The 25,423-nt window shown below is 40.6% G+C and overlaps 1 protein-coding gene across 4 annotated transcripts in view; it reads left to right on the top strand.

Annotated features, from left to right (window-relative positions):
• Positions 1 to 25,423, top strand: part of dennd1b (DENN/MADD domain containing 1B) — a 101,544-nt gene that overhangs the window by 46,113 nt on the left and 30,008 nt on the right. For 3 of the 4 annotated variants that reach the window (XM_067512941.1, XM_067512943.1, XM_067512944.1), the window contains exons 6-13: positions 173 to 242; positions 1,918 to 1,998; positions 3,228 to 3,287; positions 6,849 to 6,902; positions 7,455 to 7,565; positions 14,349 to 14,449; positions 16,048 to 16,093; positions 17,614 to 17,715. In XM_067512941.1, coding sequence (XP_067369042.1) covers positions 173 to 242; positions 1,918 to 1,998; positions 3,228 to 3,287; positions 6,849 to 6,902; positions 7,455 to 7,565; positions 14,349 to 14,449; positions 16,048 to 16,093; positions 17,614 to 17,715 — 625 coding nt within the window. The remainder of the gene's footprint in view (positions 1 to 172; positions 243 to 1,917; positions 1,999 to 3,227; positions 3,288 to 6,848; positions 6,903 to 7,454; positions 7,566 to 14,348; positions 14,450 to 16,047; positions 16,094 to 17,613; positions 17,716 to 25,423) is intronic. The other variant, XM_067512942.1, reaches the window with a different exon arrangement.

The raw sequence follows: 25,423 nt of genomic DNA, 5'->3' as shown, positions 1-25,423 counted from the left end.
GACACACACAAAATGTTTCAGACGACTGAATCCTTCTACTTCAAAATTTAGCAGGAATAGAGGCTCTAATAGGATTTATACATGCTAAGCACATTTAGTTAGTTTGTTATATATGATAAAAATAAAATCTTTGGATGTACAAAATGTTAACACACACCTTTGCTTCTTCCAGTTATCTCCCATGGTTTGAAATTTACTACAAGCTGCTAAACACCCTGGCAGACTACCTAACGAAACAACAGGTAATAATCCCTTTTGGACATTTACTAGTTGCACCCTAGAGAATTTGATGTTCTAAGATCTCTACAAGTACATAATATGACAATAAAACTTACAGTTAGGATTTGACTGAGAAACACACACAGTTAAATGTTTTAAACTGTAATACGTTATTTTCCTCCATTCTGTTCTTTTTCTCCATGCTGCATGTTGTCTTTTGTGGGGAAGTTTTGTTTGCCGTCTTGGGCTCAACTTGGCTCCTGTTGTTAGCAGCAACAATGTTGACATTTCACAGACCAAACGCTGATCTGACACTGGAAGTTACTCCTGATGATTTACTGGAAAACAAATCGTTCAAAAAAGAAAGAGGAAAACGCACACATACACACTTCACAAAAGTCTTTTCCCCTGACTATTCACTGCATTGTACTAGCAAAGGGAGGGGAAATGTAAAATATGCAACAAACTGGGGAGATGTGCAACGTCTACCGCGGAGGGTGTAGGTGATGTTCCCATGTTTAGACTGAGGAGAGAGAAAGAAGGGGGGAGGGAAACAGAGCAAGGGAGAGATGCAGAGCGCTTTGGGACCGCTTTCAATTGTCATGTAGTCACCGCTTCCTCCAAGAACCTCAGGGAGCAGTGATCAGGACTAAGACTCGTGCTAAAGTAGACAATCACATAAACACTGAACATACACACACATTTCTGGGACTGAAGAGAATGCAGCAGGATAATCTAATATATAGACAAACAAAGTAAGACAGTTTGTGTGTGAGAACGAGTGAGGAGGAGAGAAGCTGAAAGGTTGCTGTGTGACTGAAGTGTTAGTGTGCATGATTTGGTTTCTATTTACCCCGCTGTCCGTTCCAGGCGAGAGGGAGATGTTGACAGACGAGGGAAGACAGAAGAGCGATGAGGGTTTAAGGCGAGGGGTAAATGAACTGTTTCCCCAGGCCGTGTTGCTGACCATGCGTGTGAGCATTGAGCCTCTCATGACAGGAGGCTGTTCGATTGCGCACACCCTAACACCCCTCCCTCCCACCTCTTTACTCTGCTGCGTACTGCCACCCATTCCTCCCGAGTTTCTATTTCTCCCTGCCATACTCACACACACACACATACACACTCACACACACACTTCTCCAAACAAGCAACGACTTGTGGGCAAAACCAAAACAAAGTTCTTTGAGAGGGCGACAGAAAAAGAAGCTAGAAAGTAGCAACGGTGCCCAACCCCTGTGTCACAGTTTGTTTCTCCAGCTAGAGTCCTGGCCGTGTAAATAGCAGTCTTGTCGCGAAGCTCATAAATGCTGAAAAAAATCATCTTAATGCTGGTTCTGTGGTCAAGCTAGCTCTCTGATTGCTTCTGAAAGCCTCTGTCTTTGTAGTGGGGACCCCTGCTTAATTACTGACAGGCCTCTCTCAGCCATAAATCAACGCTGCTGGATAACAAGCGTCTGCAGCCCCACACTCAGCCGTCTTTTAACCTCACCATTGCTCGTTAAACATATGTCAGTCGGATGTTTTTTGGGAGCCCTTCAGGCCTTGCTGCAGGATTGCCCTCTGGTCTGCAGCAGCGCCTGTCCTAGGACTGCAGTTAAGATTGACACGTAACTTTGACATCTACAAAACAATAAAATTTATTTGTCCTATGTTTTTACATTTTGTTTTGTTTTGCTGTTTGTGTGTCTCCCCCAGGAAAATGACTTGAATGACATGCTGAAATCTCTCTATGATCTGCCTGTGCCAAAGCCCTTCACACCAGTCAGCCTGAGTGTGGTAGGTATAGATCTTATATTCCCCCTTATCAGCAGAAAGACAGCTGAGAGTAGAGATTTAAACAGGATGAGAGGGACAGGTGGGGTACTGTAGTAGTGTTTTGCATCAGGAAAGAGACTAGAAGTGAAGAGAAGATGGTAACAGTTGGCTGAAGTAGTTCAAAGTGCAACAGATACTAAAGACAAAAGTATAATATAAAAAAAGTGAAGCCAAAAAGCGAGAACCAAATTGAAAATGACACAAAGAATAGAGGAGGAGACAAATATGGCATAAAAACAGACAGAAAGAAAATAATGCAGACAAGAGATTGAGGGAATAAATGAGGGAGTGGCAGAGTAGACCCAAAGTGGAGAGCAGGAGGAGGTTAAGATAGACTTGGTAGTAACAGACACTCTGTTTAGAAACAAGAAGTGGCACTAACAGGTTTTTGTGTGATAAGCCAGAGCTGGACATGTTTAAACTTGAAGGGTCCTTTCACAACTTGTAATGTCTCCTGCTTATCAAAAAGTGAAATGGCTTAACGAGACCAGGTCCCTCAAAGCAGCCTGTGTTTGTGTGAACTCTGACACAGTCTCTCCTTGTGTGTTTCCAGCTTGTACCTATACACTCATAAACAGTTATGGCTCCAATAATCTTGGTCTACATAGGTAGAATATAATAGTTTGTCTTATATCTCTATTTCTGAAATGCTAGGACTCCACACCATAATTCTATAAAGAGTTTCAGTGTTGGCCTTTGTAATTGAAGACTGCTTCCCTTTTTGTTTATTTTTCTATTTGAAGCAATTAATCAAGTGACTTTTTTCTGTGGCAGAGGTGTAAGAGGGAAACACATCTTATTTGATAGAGAATTCTACAACAAAAGACAAAAGTGAAATAATCAATACATCTCTATTATGGTTAACAAGGTCAGTTAAGATTACTTGTGTTTTTTGCCTTTGTGTCAGTTTTTTATCATCTCGCTATGTGAACAAAACCTTTTCATCTGAATCATAAAGCCTCATTCGGAAAGAAACCCTGGAGAACAGAGGTGATAGCTTCATTTTTTTTTCTGGAGAAGCCACTAGTTTGATATTTAATTGATGAAGCAGAGTTATTCCCTAAAAGAGTTTGTGTTGTTTTATCATGGCAGCCGAGAAAGAAGAAGGATCATTGTCCCCTTTTATGTGTGAACCCTGTTTTGCTCTCCTTCTCTCTCTCTCTCTGTCTCTCCCTTTCTCATTGTGCAAGAATGAGCAGTTGTATATTGCCACTGGGCAAGTACTGAGAGATCGGCGAAGCAAGCAGCCGGTGAGTGCAGGGGAATGAGTGAACGGCAGAAAAGGGAGGAGGGAAGGAGGCTGCTGTGAAATATGAAACTGCTGCTGTACTAATCGCATGGGAGCCACAGCTTTCCAATTTGGCCAAATAAGCCGCACAATTTTTTTTTTTTTTTTTTTTTTTAATATAACAAAAACAAACTATCCTGGGCCTTGGTGTATGTTTCTTCTCCTCTGGAAAACAATCAAACTTTGTAAATGATTAATGCCATTCCACTCTGCTATATTCTCTCTCTGAATATCAAAAGTTTTTCCCGTCTCTGTATGTTTAAAGCAAAGGCAATTGTGCTCAAAAAATCTCCTTGATGCCTCTCCAGTTAACCCACTTTCAATGTTTTTATATAAACATGTCTTCGAAAGAACACACACACAAAAAAGCAAATAAGCTAGTAAACAGCCAATGAAAACCTGGGTTGAGTTAAGGGGCATGGCTTGTGATTATCACATAGCTATGAATTTGTAGATCAATAGGGAAATATTATTTAGTATACAGAAGAAAAAAAGACAGATGCTGAGAGTTTTAAGCTGTACTGTACTTTACTGTACGTACGGCCTCAAATGTATTTCCCAAAGTCCCCAATCTTTTATTACAATTTACTTTTTTGGCTCATTTTGTTTTAATGGTGTCACTAGTCTTCTTTTTAATGGGTTTATGAATAGATTTAACAAAAGAGACTATGAAACAAAGACTTAACAATGCTTTCCACACACTTACTTCTACCATTACAAACGATGCTAGAAAAATACTTTTATTTTGAGCTTATTAAAAATGTAGGTAAACAGGAAATGGCTCTAAGAATTCCTTCCCGCACAGATGAGATGAGAAAATTGTATAGTCAAAAATCTGAATTCAGGAAAAGCATCAATACTTGAAATTTTAAAACATACTCTTTCTGAGCAACTATTCAGTAGTTTTGTAATATAAGATTAATTAATTTCATTCATCAGCTGTCTTCATTATCTTTCTAGAAATATATGTGAAATACTTTTTGTAATTATTTGTGTGGCTGCGATAGTTTAACCAAAGCTATACTACCTACCTCTGCTTCTCTGCTAGTCCAACCTCAAACTCATAAATACTACCATAAATAGGACATTTCTTTGACAAAGCACATTAAAATTCACACTCATCACCATCCAACATAGAGTAAATATCTTTTGAATAAACAAATACAAAATATTAAGAAAATAAAAGTATTGCTTCACTTTTCCAATTGCACATTACTTCAGGGCAGAAAACCCTGGCAGTGTTGCTTCTGTCTTGCTTGCGGACAGAAATCATCTTGTAAATAAAACAATTGGTTGACTGATGTTATGAAGTAATTTACTGTATTAAACTTGTATATTTATCTGATGGAAACAGTGTGGAAATTGTGAAACTGCAGGGTCTTCAGGTGTTTTCCTGCCTTGTTAGTGCAGATTTTGCAGCTAATTTGGGAAGATCACCATGTCAAATAATAAACAAAAAAGAAAACATTTTTAAGCTGCTGTGTTAGCCGTGCAAAGTAAGCATAAAATATCTGCAGTAGACGTTTACACAAATTAACTTGCCATAACTTACTTGCCAAATAAAACTCTAAAGGCAACGCCTTGGATGCTGGTCCCAGTTTAGTGTTTGTGCTGCATCTTTATCTCCTCTAAGCTTTAGTCAGCCACAACAATGACCCTCCTCTGGGAATATGACACTTGTTTACTCATGATAATTGTTTTCACATTTTTCATACAAATGTTTGCTTATAGAGTAAAATATTTAGTTTGTGTTACATAAACCTAAATGGGGTATTGTTAACTAAAATGATCACTGTATATGCTGCCATAGCTTTTTACTCATTGCCTTCATTAGTGTTTGACTTGTTCAAACACCCAGTTAAAACTAGTAAGCATCAGTCATTTTACCAGTGGTAATAGAATTTTTAGCGAAGAGAAATGTCCTGCTGTTGAATAAACATAAAAATGAGGGACATTTTAGTGTCAGTGGTGTTTTATATACACATGCTCCTGGCTAAACATTGAAGTTGTGTGGAAATATTTAGTCAGTTAGCTAAATGAGCATTGTTCAGAACGGCACTGAATAAAATCAAGTTGATGGGACTTTTATTGTGTCACACCCAATCAAATATTCAGGATTTTGTTTGGAATCGCTTACGTTGTTTTTATTGTCCTGTTTTTTTCTTTCTTTCTTTCTAACTGTGACCGGCTTTGGGTTGTAGCTTATGTCAATAATTAGGGCCTCTTTGGTGTTGGTGGTGATACTTTGGGTGCAGTTGTTGATTTCAAATGATTCTCTTTATCTTTGCACATCCTAATCAAGTTATCACTGTATAACTGTCAACTTGTTCTCAGTGTATAGAATTTACTTTGCTGTCTCTTTAGGCTTTTAAATATTTATATTTTTCTGTATTATTATTCGCTTTAAAGTGCCGATTAATTGAAATGTTTCCCACAGAGGTGCATTTAGGTTCAGTCTTAAAAATTGAAAAAAAAATGTAATTAGTCGTTTGTTTCAGAAAGTATTAAAACCCCTTCACTTTTTGCACATTGTCCTGCAAAAGTTCGGGAAAAATAATTTCTCTTTGTCACTGTTATTTACTGTAGATTGATGAGGAACAATGCATTTTCTTGACCAGTCTAACGTGATATGTGTAAAAAGTCAAGCAGGATATGGGCAATGAATGCAATGGTATTTGGCAAGTCTTGGGTGCTGGATGTCATTATTCCTGCCACCAAGGACACAAATAAATTCTCCACAGTTTTATTCTCCACTATTATACAGCCAGTGTTTCCGTTCACATTATTTGTTCATCAATTTGCATTACAAGTACTCATAATCGATCCACGCATGGATTACCAGTTTTAATTTTTGCATAAAATAGTTTTTGCAGTGTAGAAGAATGCACTATACATAGTCTAGTATGGTGAAGACTTCAGATTTAAGCAACAGTTGGTTGAGGGAAGGCCTGGAGAAACACAGGTATAATAGCAGGAGAGTGTCTGTGACAGACACAATTGTGTGTTTCACTTGGTGGTTAGTCTACCTGACTCCAAACAGCACCTCTCTCAGGCCCCTTTGATCTGAACACTGAACCTGCCCTGCTCTCCCAAAGTGAGACAGGCAGCCCTGTGATCCTCTAAACAACCTGTGTGCGTGTGTGTGTGTGTGAGAGAGAGCGATAGAATTCACACATGCGCACATGTGCACATATACTTTTGTCTATGTGCTCCACAAGCCTTTTTAATGCTTAAATAAAGACTCAGTTTTTCACCGGAGACATCACCCCAGTCTGCGTCTATGGGGAGCTGAGCTGCTATTGAGTTTTCTCTGTTCTGTAGGCCTGATAAAAGCATTGCCACAGTTCAGACACCAGCTCAGCAATTCATATAGACAGAGCTGAAGATGAGCCATAAATCATAGAACAAAGTGAACGGCCTTCGCCCCCCCCCCCCCCCCCCCCCCCCATTCTCTTCTGTTTGAGTGGTATGCTTCACTTGTGACCTTCTCTCTTCTTTCTCCTGCATGTTTGTGTTTTTGCAGCACTCCTACTTCATCGCCCCGGATATCAATGGATTGCCAACTATCCCTGAGAGTGTAAGTATTCACGGAAAAAGAAAAGAAAGAGAGATCCCCCTTTTCTAGAAACATCTCTGCCTCTAATCATTTTTAATTAGATACACTTGTCACCTTTTGAAATGATTGCATCATCCTCTTGTTTCAGTTTTATCTCCTGTGGTGCTTGTACTTTTAATGCTGAAATTCAGTGATGATCACGGACATTAAAGTACTCAAATTGAACACATTTTGTATTGCCCCCCCAAGTCTCACTACGTGAGAGCAGTAATCAATCTGATTTGTAATCATTTTAAAACTGTGTACAATATTTATTCTCTAAACATGATTATATTACATGAACAAAAGTCATCTGTTGTTTAAATTTGTGTTTGGTAGCCATTTATTTTTTACTGCAAAACGGTGTGTGCAGAGGTGGAAGTCAAAGTCCTTTTTCAGCCAGTACTGTATGTCTCTCTTTATAGCACACTCTGGGACTCTCACTGTCTGTAGCATTGACACTTTACTGTAAGCAAGATGTGCAAGGACAGTTTGTTATTACCTGCATATCCTTCTGTTCCTGTCTATCTCCAGAGGAACCTGACAGAGTACTTTGTGGCTGTGGACGTCAACAACATGCTCCAGCTCTATGCCAGTATGCTGCACGAACGGCGCATCATCATTACCTCAAGCAAGCTTAGCACTGTGAGTTCTCTCTCATTCTGCAGTCGGTTATCAGTTCTGCCCTTTTAAGGCAGATAGGTTAGAAAACAAATTAAATTCTCCAGCTACTTTTCAAAACATTGTTGGTATCTTGGCAGAAGTTTTGCGAACATTTCACTCAGGTTTAAGTGAATCTTTCACTCATAGTGAAGTGTTATCTGTTTTTAGTTTGTTATATTAGAAACTGAAGGATTGTTGTGGGCTGCTTCATGTCTAATAATAAAGATCATAAATGCAAAATGTTGGTAATTTACTTTCACAGACTGTCACAATTGCTGTTTATGGCTTCATATCAAATTCACATACCAATGTGCCCTTCCAAAATGTACGTAGTTAAAATATTGGGCCTGTTTCCTACAGTGAACATGATTTTCTTCATCAATATTCCAGCAGATTATCAAACCCTAAATAGTATGATGAGAATATTTATCTGACATGGCTATGCTACTTGTACAGAGAGAGTTGGAAGTGATCTGTCTGGCCCCCCACCACTCCACACCCAGGCATCCTCCAGTCAGACAGCTGCACTCTCACCACACTGTGACAAGCTGTAAAATCCATACTAAAGCTGCCTTTTACTTTACTGTTTATATCTTATCACTGTAACGTATTAATGGACAGAAAAAGCTTTAAATTATGCGTTATTACATGTCTACTTGCTCATATAATTTAAGCCTCTGTCTGTATGTATGAAGGAGGAGATCTCACTTTGTCTTTCGCTCCTTCTTCCTCCCTCTGCTCCTCATTCCATCCTCCCTCTGTTATCTTTGTGGCTGATGAGGCAGAGCCAAATGTTTATGACACATGAGATGGGAGAGGGAAGTGATGTCATCCAAGTCCTATCTGTATCTGTAGTGTAACTAGTCCTGCCTCTGTATCTACAAGGCTGCAGAACACTGAACAGCCTGAGGGGCCTGTAGTGGTGATGGGTGCTGGAGGGAATGGTACCTACGGTTTCCCACAGGAGCTATAATCAGGAGGAGCTGCAAAAATTACCCAGCCCTCAGAGAATTTCACCTGTCTCCCCTCTGCTCCTCAGACCAGCACCACTTCTACTAAGGGTGTAGGCAGCACACTGTGCTGTGACATAAGGGTTACACGATGTAAATTATCAGACTCAAGGGTGAAGGTGTTTTTCTTTTTAGCAGCAAGAGGGGGTGTAGGTGATTTTTGTCTGCGATTTACAGTTCTCTGCAGCTCAGAGACAAATCTTGGCTTGTTTCCCCCCACCCCAACAAATATATGCCGACAGGATATTTTAAGAGCTTCCACGTCAGACCTTTACCTCTGTAAGCCTTTTATCCTCTGCAATCCTTCATCCACTCATCTGTCTATCCATCCATCTTCCTCAGGGAGAGGTGTTTTGGTTTGGTAGCGATATATGTCAGGCACTGTAGTACAAAGGTATTTTCATATCTCCACTGGGATTACTAGCAGGCCTAGTGTTGTTACTGCTCCTGTGATGCATTATTTTTTGCTGTTGGGTAGATTGACCTCCCAGTTCAAGTGGAAATGGCTGCCATGATTCAGGAAGCCAGCTATCTAAGTTTACGTATGCTTAACTGAAAAAGAGCTGAGCTCATTATCCACACCACCGTGTTGTGATCAAATATCTTAAAGCATGAGAAATATATAATTAATGTCAGAGTTTGTCAAAATGTTTGTTAAAGTGAATGTTAGCAGTCACTGGATGTACAGGCAATATTTCTATAGTCTCCCTGCCACAGATATAGGATGTATGAGGGAATGTATTGTTAGTAACATCGTTAGTATCATCCAGCTGCTTTTCACCACCTCCGCCTGTCCAGCCTCTCAGCCAAGCAGAGAAACAGGGAATAGAAATAGGAAAGAGAGACGCACGCACACACGCGCACACACACACACACACAGATATTGTGCATTTATTCAGTCTGCTCTAGGTGCTGCCTGTGTTAAAGCCTCCGGTGAACCCAGTGTGTCAGTCTGTCGGTACATGGCCTGCGTGTCTCGCAAGCAGCCAACAGCAAAGGAATAAATCATGATCTTACAACAATGCGTCAGTTGACTTATTGCTGTTTCGTGACCAGAGGTGAATGGTACCACTGTTTTAAAAGGCTGGTTGGCGGTGGCGCAGGGGCGGGAGTCAGCCGAGCATGCAGCCTTGTCATAGGGCCGTATAATAGGGCTGCATCGGCCCTTCCTCTAACTAGTCAGTTGGGAGGACCCCCACCACCATCACCCCACCACCCTCTGTGTCTTTCATCTGCCGAGGCCCCCCAGCTCTTGAGCCCAGCCTCTGCCCTGCCTATTGCCCAAACTCACACAGCCCGGCCCAGGCAAAGGCTGACAGTAGCCCTCTCATCAGCCTGTCAGGCCTATGCTAACAAGGAGCTATCCATCCACCATGCCCTAGAGTGCCAGCTGTCTCTCTGTTTCCTGTCTTCTTTTCTCTGTTCTTCCTCTTCTCTGTCTCCATGACTTCTCTCTGTCTTTCTGCTTTCTCTCTTTTTTCTCCTCACTGACATATTATTTTCTGTCCATCTGTCTTTCACCCAGTCTGGCTGCACCTCTGTTTCTCTCTGACTTTGCCTTCCTCTTCCTGGGTGTCTTAATGTGTATTTCTGTTGTCGGGCATCTGCAGAACATCGGGACATCCTCCTCCTCCTTCCCCACCATGCCTTCAATCGACTTATCTCAGCCACGTGTCTGACTTGTGTGTTGTGCTGCTGTGGGTGCGTATGTTGTGGGTGTTTGTGTCTTCGTTGCATGCATCTGTTTGTGTGTGTCTTGTGCACTCACAGGTGTTTGTACCTTATGTCTTTCTGTAAGAGAGTCCGTGACTATGTGCATGTGTGGGAGGCCTGGCGTTAGCTGTTACCTGCATTGTCCTGCGTGCCCTTTCTCTCTCTCTTAGTGCCACCTACTTGTTTGTGGCACACCTGTGTTGTGCCGGGCCTGACACCAGCGTTTGTCAACAGAGCGAAAAGCAGACCGCGGGTAATTGGTGACTTCCTCTGTGCAGGGGAGGGGAGAGTGAAAAGCTAACACAGCCATAAACCAACGGGAGAAACAAGGGAAAGGTGGCAATGGACAGAAGGACAGCAGGAGGAGAGGAGGAAAATGGAATAAGAAATGAAGACTTGGGATGAAAATGAGTCTGGGATAGGACAAGAGAGAATTGAATTTGGAGAGGATGTAGGGACAGAGTTGTAAGGAAAGGCTAGTCCAGGCGAAATGAATGTTTAAGGTTTGTGTGAGGAGGTCAAGACCGCATCTGTTGATACCATTCCTCCTGTCAAATTGAATTACATTGCCTGTAGCAGAAGCAGTTTGCCTCACGCTCTGCTCTCACTGACACTTTAACATATACAAGATCTCAGAAAAATATATAAGCAGTGAGAATTGTAGTTGGTTATATTTTTGGTTTTGCTAAATATTTAGTCATCTTTTATAGTACCACTTTAGTGTCTAAACGGATACAGTATGTGAAAGTGTAGGCCCCTCTTGTACAGTAGCTGTTTGTCCCTTTTTTTGTTTCACTTCAGCATGTTCTTTGGCTCAATAATGTGGCTGCAAACACATTTTGCTGACTAACTGAATCTGCAGAGCTCAGAGTTTCAGTTTTGAGAGGATCTGAGGATTCTTGTGGCTCCGACTCTTTTATGAAAACATCTGAAAACGAGAAATAACCATTTGATTTTTTTTTTTTGCAAAGTTTGTTAGTCGTATGAAACTAAGGTATTTGTCTAATCTATCTATGACTGATCGGGGTACAGCTAGACTTTATTGCCAATACTGCTATGTGACCTCTTAGCTTTATTGCTACCTACATCAACTTTGCAATGGAGTTTCTTTTCTTGTAGACTTTCACCTTCTCCTCTTCATCTCTTTTCATCTCATTCTGTCTTTCTCTTTACTTTGGTGTTATTGAATGGATCTGGGAAAGCCAGTGTTGGTGTGGACACTCACTGTCTCAGCTACAGTGCTCTGAGAAAGCTCTCAGGGCTGAACCAAAGACCTTGACTGCTTTTTGAAGCAGGCTGTCGCTGTATAATCGGTTAGCTTCCCCCAGAGGAAGGGGCAACACACACACACACACACACACACACACAGTGCGAGAGGCAGGCAGCCCCTCATTACCGGGCAGAGCCCTGGTCCCTGAGGACTGGACCCAGCACCTAATCCTGTATTTGTTCTTGGGGACTGTATCTGTGATTCTCCATTGAATGGAATATTAAGCACCCAGGTCTTTTGTGGAGCGTGTAAGCCATTTGGCTCCACTCATCTATTATTTATCAGCCTGGCAAATATTTTATCAGCCTTAGCCTCTCAAGACCCACTCTCATGTGCAGCCCCCCTCCCCTAAATGAAGAAAAAAATAGGGGTACAGTTTCTGTTTTTTCCAATTTATCTTCCTCTTACTTTTTGCTTCATTTGTTCTAAAACCTGAACAAGGACACGGGGATTTGTATCAAGTTGAATTAGAGAAGCAAATATGTGAACTATTCCTCTGGAGTTCCCTCAAAGTTGCTTATCTCAGGCACACTGCCACCTCCATCGCTTTAGAGATAGCAAATAAAGGAAAACAGGAATCTAGATTTGCTTTATAAATCATTATCTTAGTTTCAGTAACCCCTCTCACCTCTCAGCCAACTCCCTCAAGCCAGCCACCTAGTCTGAGAAGAAGGGAAGCAGAGAGAGAGAGAGTGACTCCTGCTTTTTCTTTCAACCAGAGAGTAAATCAAGCCAGTTGGGGGGCTCACCTTGAGGCCTTGTGGAGATAATTGGAGTTGGTTAGCGAGGTGTTCTGTGCCATTACCTCCTGGTACCAGAGAATGGCTGGGGCTTGTCTCACACTCCCAGAGGAGGAATACACTTGCCTGTTGGCTCTCCCCTAAGTGTGTGTGTGCTTGCATGCCCATCCACGTGTCTGCATGTGTGTATGCATATCCATAGCTGGATTGCTGACCTGTCTTCATCAGAATTTAATGGCCCCTTACCGTCATCACTTTGGAAAAAGGGAGAAGGGTGGGATGGTTTTGATAGTAGTTTTTTTCACCAAGTGTTTCACTTTCACACATTAATATTCATAGCATTGATTTATTTTGTGAATTAAAAAAATAACTGTTTGTCAGGGAATTAATCCTGACAGGAGCGTGGCATTGTGTTTTATTTGAAGACGGCAGGCAACAGAAATATGCATACGCAGATACACAGAGCAAGACACCAATTAAATGTTGATTAAGGCCTAACTATTGTGGGTCTTGGTGTAAGGGAGATTGCAGAAAGACAATTAAAAAAAAAAAAAAAAGATCATTGCTGTTTTTTTCCGGGCCGATATGAAAAATGAATGCAGTTAAAGCAAACATGCAGGGAGGGAGGGGCATGGACATACAAACCTACACGCATTATATGTTGTGAGCGTTTCAGATGTCCAGGCTTGATGTTTGTGTGGGGTGGGGCTCGTTCTTTTTCTCTGGCAGTGGTGATTTTCAGCCACCAAGCTTGCCTGCTTTTGGCTGGTCATCTGTGACGCTGTGTGTGTCAGTGAGCAGGGGGTCTCCTGGTGGTTGTGCGCGTGTGTATGATAGTGTGTGTCCGCTTCACACATTGACTGTGAAGCTGCAGCAGTATAACAGCGGCTGCTGCTCCAGGGTCCCGGCGGCATTGGCCTAGCCCGCAGTCTCTCTTGGCTAACTCATGTTTCATTCTTTGGCAATTTGCCCTAATGAAGTCCCGCAGGAGCCCCTCAGACCTCTGTTCTCTTTCCATATTTAATCATGTTATTTTAATCTGGGGGATGAGCTAACGCCTCTTTCTCTTGCCATGTCTGTGTGTCTGTGTGTGTGTTGCAGGTCATTACTATAGCTGGGTTTTCATGAGGGATGTCAAGAGAGGAATGCTGGCTTTAAGACAATGGGAGGCAATGATTTTAATTTTATGTGCACTGGTTTGACAATGTAAAGTTTCTTTGAAATGGAGTTTCATCTTGTGATTGCTTGTCATTGTCAGTTAAAAAGGAGGTTAATTATTCCACTTTTTGTTTTTGTTTTTTTCTTCCATCATCATACTAGTTTTGGTGATATTGATTTTTATGGTTGCTGTCACCTCCGTTGGGCTCAGTTTGTTGCTTTTGTGCAGGTCACGGCAGTTCTTACATTTTTTGTGTTCAAAATGTGTTGGTTATAATTCCAACTTTAAATAATTTCTAACTAAATGTTGTATTGCCATGTGTGATAGTAGTATAAAATTCTGAGTGATGACCCTTTGCATACGAGTGTTTAGTCTATATTGAAGATGGAGGAGACATTTATTTCATGTTCTCTGTGTGTTAAGCAGTTGTTTCTTCATGTCAGTCTTTCCTGTAAAATTCTTTTTACCTTATCATCGATTTTCCTCTGCTCTGCTGTGTTTCTTTCACGAGGTTAAAGACAAGCTCCTGTCAAGTAGTTAATCTCCATGTTTCAGTCTATTTTTTTCTTGCTCCAACAATAGCTTGCAGGTCTTGTTTTCAACACAACAGCACAGCATGTCAGTGTAACATTTGCTTCTTGAGGTGTTTTGTTTGCGAACAGGATTAAAGGCTAGCAACATGTTTGTCTATGATAACTCAATGAAATCAAAAGTACAGTGCAATACATGATTGGATGCACCACAACATTAGTAAGCTTCAGCAGACTTTTAGATTTTTAAAAAACAGGATATAAAAAATAAAGCTGTTTTTTGGTCAAGTTGTCGTGGTTTCTATTTGGTATTCACTTTTGTCCTGTTGTCTCTTTTTTTTAGTTAACTGCATGTGTCCATGGTGCGGCTGCTATGCTGTTTCCTATGTACTGGCAGCACATCTTCATCCCGGTACTCCCCCCGCATCTTCTAGATTACTGCTGGTAAGACTGAGCATACACACACACACACACACACACACACACGCAAACAGGATCATCCTGTACATGAACGAGGTCATTCTAATAAATGTTCACACACACGCCTGACACATAGACACGTAAACACACAGTGCCGGACAGTCCCTGAGCTCTGCGGTTAAAATCTCGATGTAAAAGTGCAGACACACATGCTCACACATTTTTCCACCTGTTCCTCTTGTTCCCGTTCTTACGATTCCTCTTGTGGTGCGCTTTTTCTTGTGTGGCCCATCAACATAATGAACGGCCTGGATCACCTTGCTTCATATTTCATACCAGTGTTAGCACTACACTCTTATCATCTTAGCCCTCTCAGGGGTTTATTACCACCCATCTAGTGCAAATCCAATAAATCTGAATGAGCATAAGTTATAGCTCATCTACAAATCTACATTTGTTCAACTTCAGATCTGTACGTTTTAAAAAATGCATAGTTGGGAAGTCAAGTCATATAAAAAGGAGTTTTTTTGTAAATCATGTAAATGCTGATAGCCAATATAGTTACAGGGCTTTACCATGAGGAACATATGATATTTAGGAAACTATTTATCACTGACAGTAAAATGTGATTTTCAACACTCTGTAAAGACTCATCATTACCTTATTTAATCACAGGGTTGCCCTCCGTGCACTGATTGGATAACTAAATTATATTATGGGGTGTGTATGTGTGCGTCTGTATGTGGGTGTGAGTTTCTGTATCTGTGCAAATGTTGATGAAAGTCAGTGCTGTATGTTCATAAAACAGAGAGGATTGCAGCTACAGTGCAGAGCTACAGGCCTGCTATTTGTTTTTCTGTTGCTTTAAGTCGATTACAAGCTTGTGGCTTCTGAATCATTCTGGCCAGGAATATACTGAACCAAAGTTATCGAATTATTGCTGCCTCTGTAAACCCCATCCTAAAAATGGTTTCCATTATTTGACTGTTTTTGTTGACTTTCTTCATCTTGGTAGATGAGATAAAGCTTCATTTGTCCCACAGTGGGGAAAAATTCTTTATCATTTAACCTTTCCTTGCTACTAACTTTGAATATGAAGATAAATATGACGCAATTCAAGAATGGCAGCATAATTATAATACACAGTGTATTTATTTAGCACAACAAGAAAACTTTTAACACTTCATGCTTTCTAGAAAGTGTTACAATTCTTTGCTTAGAGGAAATTTCCATTAAATGTCTTAGAAAATCTTTTATTGTTGCTATTGTATTTGTATTTTATGATTTTGTAGTAGTGGTGGTGGTAACAGCCATTGTCTTCAGTTGGCTCATACACCACAAAGATATTTAGTTTACAGTTATACAATGTAGACAATAGAAAAAAGTCCGTAGTCCTAAATTGAAGAAGCAATACTAGTTTTAACAGTAGTTTCATAAATAACTTGAAAGTTAAGTCAAATGTCAAAAACCTTTAATTTCCAAAATACCCTAAACATTTACTTTTACCTTTTCAGTTTTGTGTTTGAAATTAGCTGTGTTAACATGGCCTCCACAAATATCAATTCACTGCAGATAACCATCTGATATTGCTTACGTCTTTGTTTTCCTGTCTCCATCCACAGTGCCCCTATGCCATACTTTGTGGGAGTTCATCTTAGTCTGCTAGAGGTACGTTAGTTAATCTGAGAGTTTGTTTATGTAGATAAATGTATATGTATATGATTGTTTGTCATTATGCTGTGTGTGCATAATTATATCGTTTGCTGTAAACTGATGTGTATTTAATGTATGCGCAAACTGTGCTATACAAAAAAAGGTAAATCTTGATGTTTCTTTAATTTACATCCAATGTATATTATGAATTTCAGGCTTTCTATGACTGGATTTAATAATTACATTAAGCGAAGGCACTTAAGACAATCTTAATACACTGCACATAGTCTATTCTCTTTACATAAATGTCCAGTCTGTGCTATACCTGTTTTTGCTAATTGGTATAATTTTGGTGTTTTAATACATGAATACATGTATACATTTCAGTTAAGGTGATTTTTGGCACCTGCTACAAATTGAATCAGAAAATTGACATAATCGGTTTTGCTTTTTACCACCCTGTTCTTGTGTGCACTCTTAACAAAAGACAGAAAGAAAGGCAGAAAAAGGCATCTGCAAACAAAGAGCTTTTCTACTTCATTGTTTAAACCCTGTGTGTTGGTTGGGGGGCAAGCCGTCACCAGCACTGCTGTTGTGTGTGAATGCACGTTGCAAGCACACACACATTTGCACTTGTGTGCAAGTGTTAGTATGTAAGTGTTTGTGTGTGTGTGTGTGATTGTGAAAATGCATATGTTGTAATGAATGTGTGTTTATGTGTGTGTGCGTGTGTGTGATATTTGTCTGACAGTTGCGGCAGTGGCAGTATTTATCACACTCTGCATCCGTGACAGACCCCCTTTCCGCCACTACATAATTAGTCCAGATCAGCATGTGAGCCTCCACTGCACAGGCTGTCACAAAAGTGACAAACTAGAAATTCACACACTAAGCTGCCCCCCTCCTCCTCCCCAACACACACACCTGCCTGCATCCTGCACCACAGAAAATAATTGTTGAGTTTGTCGCCATCAGGATGCACAAGGCACAGCACAGCATCACTGTGCTGTTGTTGATGCATGAGGTTTTGAAAATGTTTGTGCAATCCAAAATTTCCCTATTTCCATTTTTCATTTTTTTTAAGCATTGGTGTGTTACAGTAAAGATGTTATAATATTTTTTTTCCTATGCACTATTTTTCATTGTTAATCGTAACGCAGTGTGATGTGTCAGTGTGGATTTAAATGTGACCTCCGTTTTTTTTTTCCCCACCTGGGGCTTTAAGACAGCAATGACTTTGTCTGCTGAGAAACGCACCTGGGCCAAACTAAGGGATTAAAATGTCACATTTATATTTTCCACTAACATAATTGTAAAATAGTTAATTGCTGTGGGATTTCCGAAAACCACTTTTAATTTATGCAAAAAAAAAACTATTTCCGAATTAATTTCATAAGTTTAGAGGTTATAACATGAATTTGATACATTGTGTTGGTTTGTAAAGGAGTTCTATTTATTATTGTGAAAAGGTGTTGTTTTAAATGAATGAGACGGTCTTTATTGTCGCTGACAACACTGCACATTTCCTCTTTTAGAGAGTACGTAGTCGATCACTGGAGGATGTGGTGATTCTGAATGTGGACACAAACACCCTGGAGAGTCCCTCTGATGACCTGCACAACCTGCCCAGTGATGTGGTGAGACAGACGCACACACACACACACACACACACACACACACACACACACACACACGCACCTCTTCCAAATCTCCTCCATAGTTATTGTTACATTACACTTGACACACAGAAGGTTAATTTTTCCTCACACATCAAGTCTTACTTGCATAAATCCACATTCTCTTGTCCTCCAATGTACTCTCATCCTCACACTTGTGGCCGCGCGCACACACACACGCGCGTGCATACAGAAAAACACCAACACATACACATGCGAAAACTTGTCAAAGTACAGCTCTGTCCCCTCCCCACATCATTAATGACTGCAGTACTGGCTCCTCAGATTGTTGCTGTCTAAAGTAAACTCCCGTCGCGCTGTATGATGCTTGAAGGCGAACAGCATTCCCCGACCATCAGAGGCTTGTGGGAAAATGTGTAACTCCCTTCCCTTCATCTCCATCCATTCTAATCATTATTTCACAAAGTCTTGCATTTCTGCCTGCCCACTGGCACGTTTCTGAGAACGAGAGATGGGAGGAGGGAACAAGGCAGAGGAAAGAAAAGAAAAGGCAGAGATGGGTGATTTTCTAGGGGGAGAGAGTGGGAAGAAGGGGGCCAATTACCAGTGTGGGCAGTGAAGCCACCTGCCAGCGCATCGTCTCTTTAATTAATGGAACACTGACGCCGGTCAGTGCTACAGGAAGCATCGCCACGCCGTCAGGGTCACTCGCACATTTACACACATTCTCGCATACATACACACTTATACACACAAACACACACGTGCAAACATAGAGAACAACACTCTTACTTGTCTTCTGTTCCTTTGTTGTAGCAGGAACCTGTTTAACTGGTCTTGTGTGTGTGTGTCTCCGTGATTGTGTGGTAAAACTCCTCTGTGAATCACAGAGGCCCACGCTGAGATTGTGGACGCACTATTACCCACACTGCTAAAAGTATATGCTCAGGTTCCACCGCCTACCAGACTCCTGCCCTACCAGCAGCATATAATTCAATCCACTGCCCAGCAGACTGCGGACCTCCTTACAGACCCCACTCTTCCCTGGTTTTCTTGATATAGCACGGCTCAGCCTACTGTGACTGCTAATGTGAATGAATGCCTCCTTATTACCTATTTCCTTTACTTCCTGCCTATTTTTTAGCCCGTTTGCCTGCCTGCCTACCCCGTCACCTGCCTAGCTGCCTGGCTCCTCAAGTTTCATGACACCTGCCTGCCTTCTTGTCTTTCTTTCACAGTACTTGCCGCCAGCCTGGACGCTTCTTGTACCCGCTGTTGGCTTCTCACGCTTTTTTGCCTGTGTCCCTGTCTGGCTACAGTACCTTCCTCTCACTTCCTGTCTGCGTGCTTTTCTGCACCCAGGGACTTAAGCCCTAAATTAAATTGCATACTGAGTTTGTCATAAAAAGGAGTCAGGGCTTTTGAAAAGCGACAGAAGTAGAGAGAAAGCCTTTGTCTTGTGATAAATTAAGTGGCAGGCTCAGAGCCTTTTTGCTTTGATCCCCTACTCACCATTTTTCCTGACTAATGACAGAACATAGCCCGGATATCATGTCAAATTACACCAGCTCAAACGGAGACTTGCACACCGGCATTAATATATTTATTGTAACAAATTGTTGTTGTTTTTATTCCCATTCTTATTTTTTTTTCTGTCTCCTCTTATCTTTTCACTGGGGTTGGAGGATTAATAAGGAAGCAAGCAGGTACTAATTAAGTGGAATTCCAGGTCTCTTGCTAGTTTGCTTGTTAGTGATGAGGACATGCCACATGGCATTTGATGTTTGTGTTTACACACAAGGAGATGTTTGAGGTATTGTGCAGTTTGTCAAGCAGAGGCCTGAAATCTTGATTAATGCTGAGCAATTCTCTGCTTGAGCTCAGCTGCTGAGTGTTATTTCTGAGCTATTAAAACAACTCTTCATTTCTCTCTAATTCTCACTGTAACACTGGCTACTTAACACTCAGACTGTATTCAGTGTGAAACCGAAGCCCTGAGACCTATGAAGTAGTCATTATTCTCACTTTAAAAGCCCAGCATCACTTTGCATGAATATATAAAGTATGAAATGGATTAAAAGGTAACAGCCACAGGCAATTTTTGTGTGTATTTCAAGTCTAACTACAAGGGGGAAAAAAAGCACTCTGATGTTGATTTAAGCAAACCTTTAGAGATCTGTCTAATTATGGCCGTGCAGGCTGTGCACACATGTGGACTCTATTATGTTGCTCGGCTGACCAGTGGCCATGCTTTTACCAGGTTCAGAGTTCACAGTTGTCCTGAATTAGGCGCCCTCTCGCAGACAGGTCCCCTACACCGGCTCCACTAGTTCCCGCCCCTTAATGCTCTCTTCCTGCGATTTCACACATAATATTTTAGATTTATTGGCTATTATAAAGGCTACCATGCCAGTAGCGGTTCTGCTTAACCCAAAAAAAAAAGACATCTGAACGAGAGAGTACTTGGTAATGGGTCAAAATAGGATGCAACAATCTTTTGAGAATAACTTTTGACATTTTTAAATTGGAAATGTCACATGAATGAAAGATCCAGCAATAATTATGCTGGATGTTTTTTTTTTATTAAATGTGCCGGGCATTTCTTGACAGTTGAAATAAATTAATCCCATAAATGTTTTCAGTCTTTGGTTTTTAGATTTTTTTTTTCTTCCCTTCATCATTCATGCATAACATGCATGATATTTAGTGACTGTCAGTCTAAACATTTCCTATTTTAACCAGCACCCTGAATGTAAATTAATGCAGATCAAGGAACTTCTTTGTCGCCTTTTTTGAGTTTGTTTATTTCTTTTGTTTTAACTGTTTTTTAATTTTTTGAGAAGTATTTTTTTTTGTGTGTGTTTAGTAATTTTCTGAGCTTATTTAAAGATTACTTAAGTTGAACTGAAAGTTTCCATAGTTTTTACACATTAATAAATCATATTAATCTGAGAGACTTGTGCTTGTGTCAGTAATATCAGTGTGTTGACAAGCACACTGAAAAGAAACACTCTGAAATGAACTGTAGTTTTTTTTTCCTGTAAGATCAAGGTATTTTCGTCTCTTTGTCTGAGATCTACATTTCTTCTTCTGCACAGAGATTGTGCTGATAAAGTTATAATTGGCTTTTGGTTGGTGGAGCTGTTTACCGCGCTAGTCATTAAAAGTATCCAAGAATAGCAAATTAGGAGTCTGTTAATTCTGAAAACAAACAGTGTGTGACTGAATCAGATTTTTGATCCCAGCAATTGATCTCAAACCAATGGTGGGAGAATTTTTTTTTCATGTATTATTCTTTCTGTGCCACATATTCAAGGTGAGGTCCTACAATGCAGCTTAGATCTATATTTTCAGATGCTCTTTTTCACATCACAGCCTAATTCCTTCTATTCTCCTCCTCTCTACTTCTCGCTACTTTGCTGACATCGTGTACCCATACATTCCTAGCTTTCATGCATTTGATCATTTGTATTCCCAATCAAGAGGGAAATTTACAGCGTACACTCCTACTTCCTGTATTTCAAGCCTGCATTTGGAGGTTTACAAATGAATGAGGGGGTTGAGGTTGTGTCTGTGCGCCTCTCCTGAGATCACCTGGCACACTTAATCAAACATTGCGGCTTTAATTTGGTGTTCAGTTTCCGACGCTCCCCGAAAACAACATCTACATCATCATCTACAACAGAGTGCAGCCGACAGCAGGAAAACACTCACACACGCAGATGCACAGACACACCTACACATTGTCAGGCAGGATTGTTCATCAGTGACACTCAGATCTAGTTCAGGAGTTAACTTTTGCTACTCACAGATTTTCTGTTTGTCCACCAGATTCCCCCATTTTAGTTTGGATGCAGCCAACAGTATTTCATTTCATCGGTGTATAACCCAGTACAGCGACGCCCCTCACATTTTGTACTAACTAGATATTAGCTCAGTGCCGGAAGTGTGGTTGCTCCACCTTAGTTACATGCTGTTCTTTACCAGAAACAGTCTTGGTGTGTTCACCACGTAACATTCTCCAAGCGAAGTATTTTGTAATGCTGTTGTTGTTTTTGAGCCTTTACTTTATCGGCCGCAAAAGCCGAGATCTGCTCATTCGAAACAATATTTTCCAGGTTACGATTGTTTTAAATGGCGCTGAACTGTGCATACACTCTCTCCGCTGTGTTAGCAGCTCTTCATTTACTCATGTGGAGTTTAAAAGCTGCACTTCATTTTCACATAGTCGTTCTGCCAGCAGTTCACTCTGGATTAGAAGTCAAAAAGGGAGAGCAGCATCACCCACTGCGTTAGTTATTGAAGTGAGAGATGACATTTAGCTGTAGTTAATTATGTATGCAAAACTCAGCCGCTCAGCTGCTATAAGAGGTCAGCTTGACAAAGTAACCCCACACCGGGGAGAATCTCATAGCGATGAGAAACACACACACACACATATGCACACAACTTTTCTCCTCTTTGCTTTCTCACTGTTTTTCTATTTTGCTTTACAAATGTATTATATTGCATGTACGGTACTTAACGGCAGATGAACGTAAATTACATGCCCATAGTTTATTCTTGGTTTTGTAGTACATATTTATGTCGTCCAATCACTTTGCTAATTTTCCCACCTCTGTTTTCAATAAACAATTTAATGTGGTTAGTTATAAGCGACTGTAATTGACTCCACTCATCAACTTTAGTAATATGCTCATTAATGTGTAGTTAAAACTGAAAAAGAGGTTAATCACTTAATGTTTCATTTTATTTTAAATTTAAAAAAAATGAAATTTCTAGACTTCAACTTTTGTGCTCATTGTGCACATACATGGGCATGTGTGAAACTATATGCTGGCTCTCCTTGTGTTTTTGTTCAGATTTCTGTGTGTGTGTGTGTGTGTGTACAGTTCAGACTGCAGCACATCAAAAGAAAGTGGGAGATTTTCATAACTATTTTTTTTTCTTTGTAGTTCTTTAATTGCATCCCCATGGCTTTCTTTCCCTGGACAGAATCTTAAACAAAACATGCTTTTTTGTGAGAAGAAAACCCAACTTTTTATTTATTTTTTTTAACAACAGACAAGTGTCAGGGTCGTTATTTGGGAGGGTTTTTATGCTCTAGTGAAAATTTAGTGGGAAATTCTAAATATATATTCAGAGTTTTGTGTGTAACTTTTTTTCTTTTTAAATTTACTTAACAGTAAATGTAATGCTGTCAGCCAGGCTCCCACATTTTGTCATTTTTGTTTTCCGTTGTCAGCTAAAAGTAGAAGTTATATATACCCAGTAGTTAATTAACAGCACCGTCCAGGTTTCACATGTGCTCTCTTAATATATCATCACTTTGTATAGATATGTAGCATGTTGTCATGTACATTATTAAGTTATAAAACTATGATAATTTGTTAAGTTGAGGTTTATAACAGAGTAGTTGCAAGACTGGGAGAGGTGTTCGTGTTTTTCTCAACCTCACATCACGCTTTAAAATTTCATTTTGAAATTTTTCAAAATGGTGTGCAAATTACTACCTGCATATTCTGCAAGATTTGTGTGTAAACATACAACATACAGACACACACAGATGCCTGGTGTCACCTACAGTGGAATCATCCCTTACAGTCAAGCAGGGATCATCATTGCACCTGCTAATTACCATCTCCAGCTGGAGAGTTAAATGGAGATCTGTTCTATGTCTGACCTTTGACCTGATGCTCTTTATGTGACGCACTTCAAACCCTGTTTGGGGCTGGCTGGGCTGGGCCTTAATGAGGCCCCATGTCTGCCCTCTGTGGGCTGTGCGCCTTGGATGCCCCGCTTTCATCCCCGACCATCTTCCCTTGATGTAAATTGAAAAGATCACAGCTATGGGGAGAAGACCTGTACTGGAAAGGCCTCTCTGCATAGATTATGAATATCATAACTCAACAGTTTTTTTCTTTCTCGCCCCCAACCACCCACTCCCCTCTCTCTCCTCCTGCCACCCCTTCCCTGTACAATGCTATAGTTCTAATTGGACCCAATGGGGGATTCTCTGTCTTTGATCTCATCACCGCCACTGTGACTTTACACTAAAAAATGTCACTGCCAAATAGGGTTATCACCTGTAGAGCCTGGCCTTCCTCTGATGCCTGTACGCATCTCGTTAGCTTCACTCAAACTGTAGAAGTTAATTAGTTTGACAGAGCTATTACCGTGGGGGTATACCTGATGATTGTGGTGTGGGCGCCATATTCAAAACCCAGTTACTAAACAACTCATTTGTCGTATATGCGTGTAATACCAAAACGATTTCCTGGTATTTGTCGTGCTCTACTCCTATATTTGTTATATGTGACAAATTAATTAATTACCACATGACTACAGAAGAATATTTTTATCATGCCTAATCTCACTTGTGAATAAACTTAAAAACTTTGAACTTATCATTTTATCACCCATTGTTCTCTAACAATGGGAAGCAAAACACAAGTGATTGTGTCCCCACCTCATTAAAAAGTGTTTGCCACTGCAGTGCTCTCACCCGTTCAAAGCTGCTGTACAGAACTGTGTGTGCACAGTAAACTCTGCTATCCCATCTTCTCTGACAGTCTTTGGGGTATGCCTCCCCCTCTTAGACTGACACTGTGTTCGCTTTGATTCTTCCCCTGGAAAAAAAAAGACAGTTTAATGATTTGCGAGGATGAAAAAAATCTGTAAAAATGCACATAAACATTAAATATTAATTCCAGTAAGGGCTTTACATAAACATAAAAGCATTTAGCACAATGAGTGAATATGGAGATGACACTTGTTAATTTAACCGTGATAAACTTTCTGTTTGATGCCTGGGAGCATTTGCAATGGCAGCACGGGGACGTTGTGGAGAGTGAGAAAGCCCAAGGGAGAGGAATCCACGCTGTTCGTTTTGTCTTTGTCCCAGTTTAAGACTGCCAGTCTCTATGTCTCACTTTCTTGCCTTCTTCCCCTGCCTCTCTTTCTTTCTGCCTGTCCTCTGTATGAGCTGTGCTAACACTTTGCTTCTCCTCCCTGAAGTTTTCCAGATAGGCTAATTGCAGACACCAAACTGCAATACCCCTCTAATGCTGGAGCTTCACAGCATGATATATTTGGCCACCTCTGTTTGAAATAGACCTGATCAAAATTTTATCACATTACAGATTATCTGGGGTCATTCAATGGTAGACACAGCCTTAAATGTTCTCCTCCTTTTATCTTTTCCTCCTTATCTTCTTGCCCACAAATACTGCCACTACCAATCACATTAAAACTAATAACACTGATAAATGTCCTTTTTTTGCTTTACGAAGGTGGACAGGTCAGACAGAAATCGGACATGAATATCTGACACATCTGTTGCATTGTATTAGGGGGTGACTGAGTGGACTGGTGAAATATGCAACAATGCAGTGTTAAATCTAATAGGCTAACAAAAAATGTTAATTTACTTTGTTCCTGGTAGTTTCACACACATTTTATCAGCTCTGCATGTGCAGTCAGTTTTCTCACCTCATATTGAGGCAGCAGAGCGGTTAAGTTTGACGATGAAACATACTTACATGGTGAGTTGCCCTGTTTTAGTGCCCATGAGCAGGGCACCAAATCCTTACTAACCACAGGCACAATTCTGTAGGCGAAATTCATTTGGGTCCTATACAGGAAGAATGAGCATTGCTTTATGTTTAGCTTATCATATTTAATGTTGGCATGCAGTATAGAATATACA

This window comes from Channa argus, chromosome 8 (genome assembly GCF_033026475.1).
Source record: "Channa argus isolate prfri chromosome 8, Channa argus male v1.0, whole genome shotgun sequence".
NCBI classification, from domain to species: domain Eukaryota; kingdom Metazoa; phylum Chordata; class Actinopteri; order Anabantiformes; family Channidae; genus Channa; species Channa argus.
Note: the sequence above shows the minus strand (reverse complement) of the source record. Positions and strands in the feature narration are given on the sequence as shown.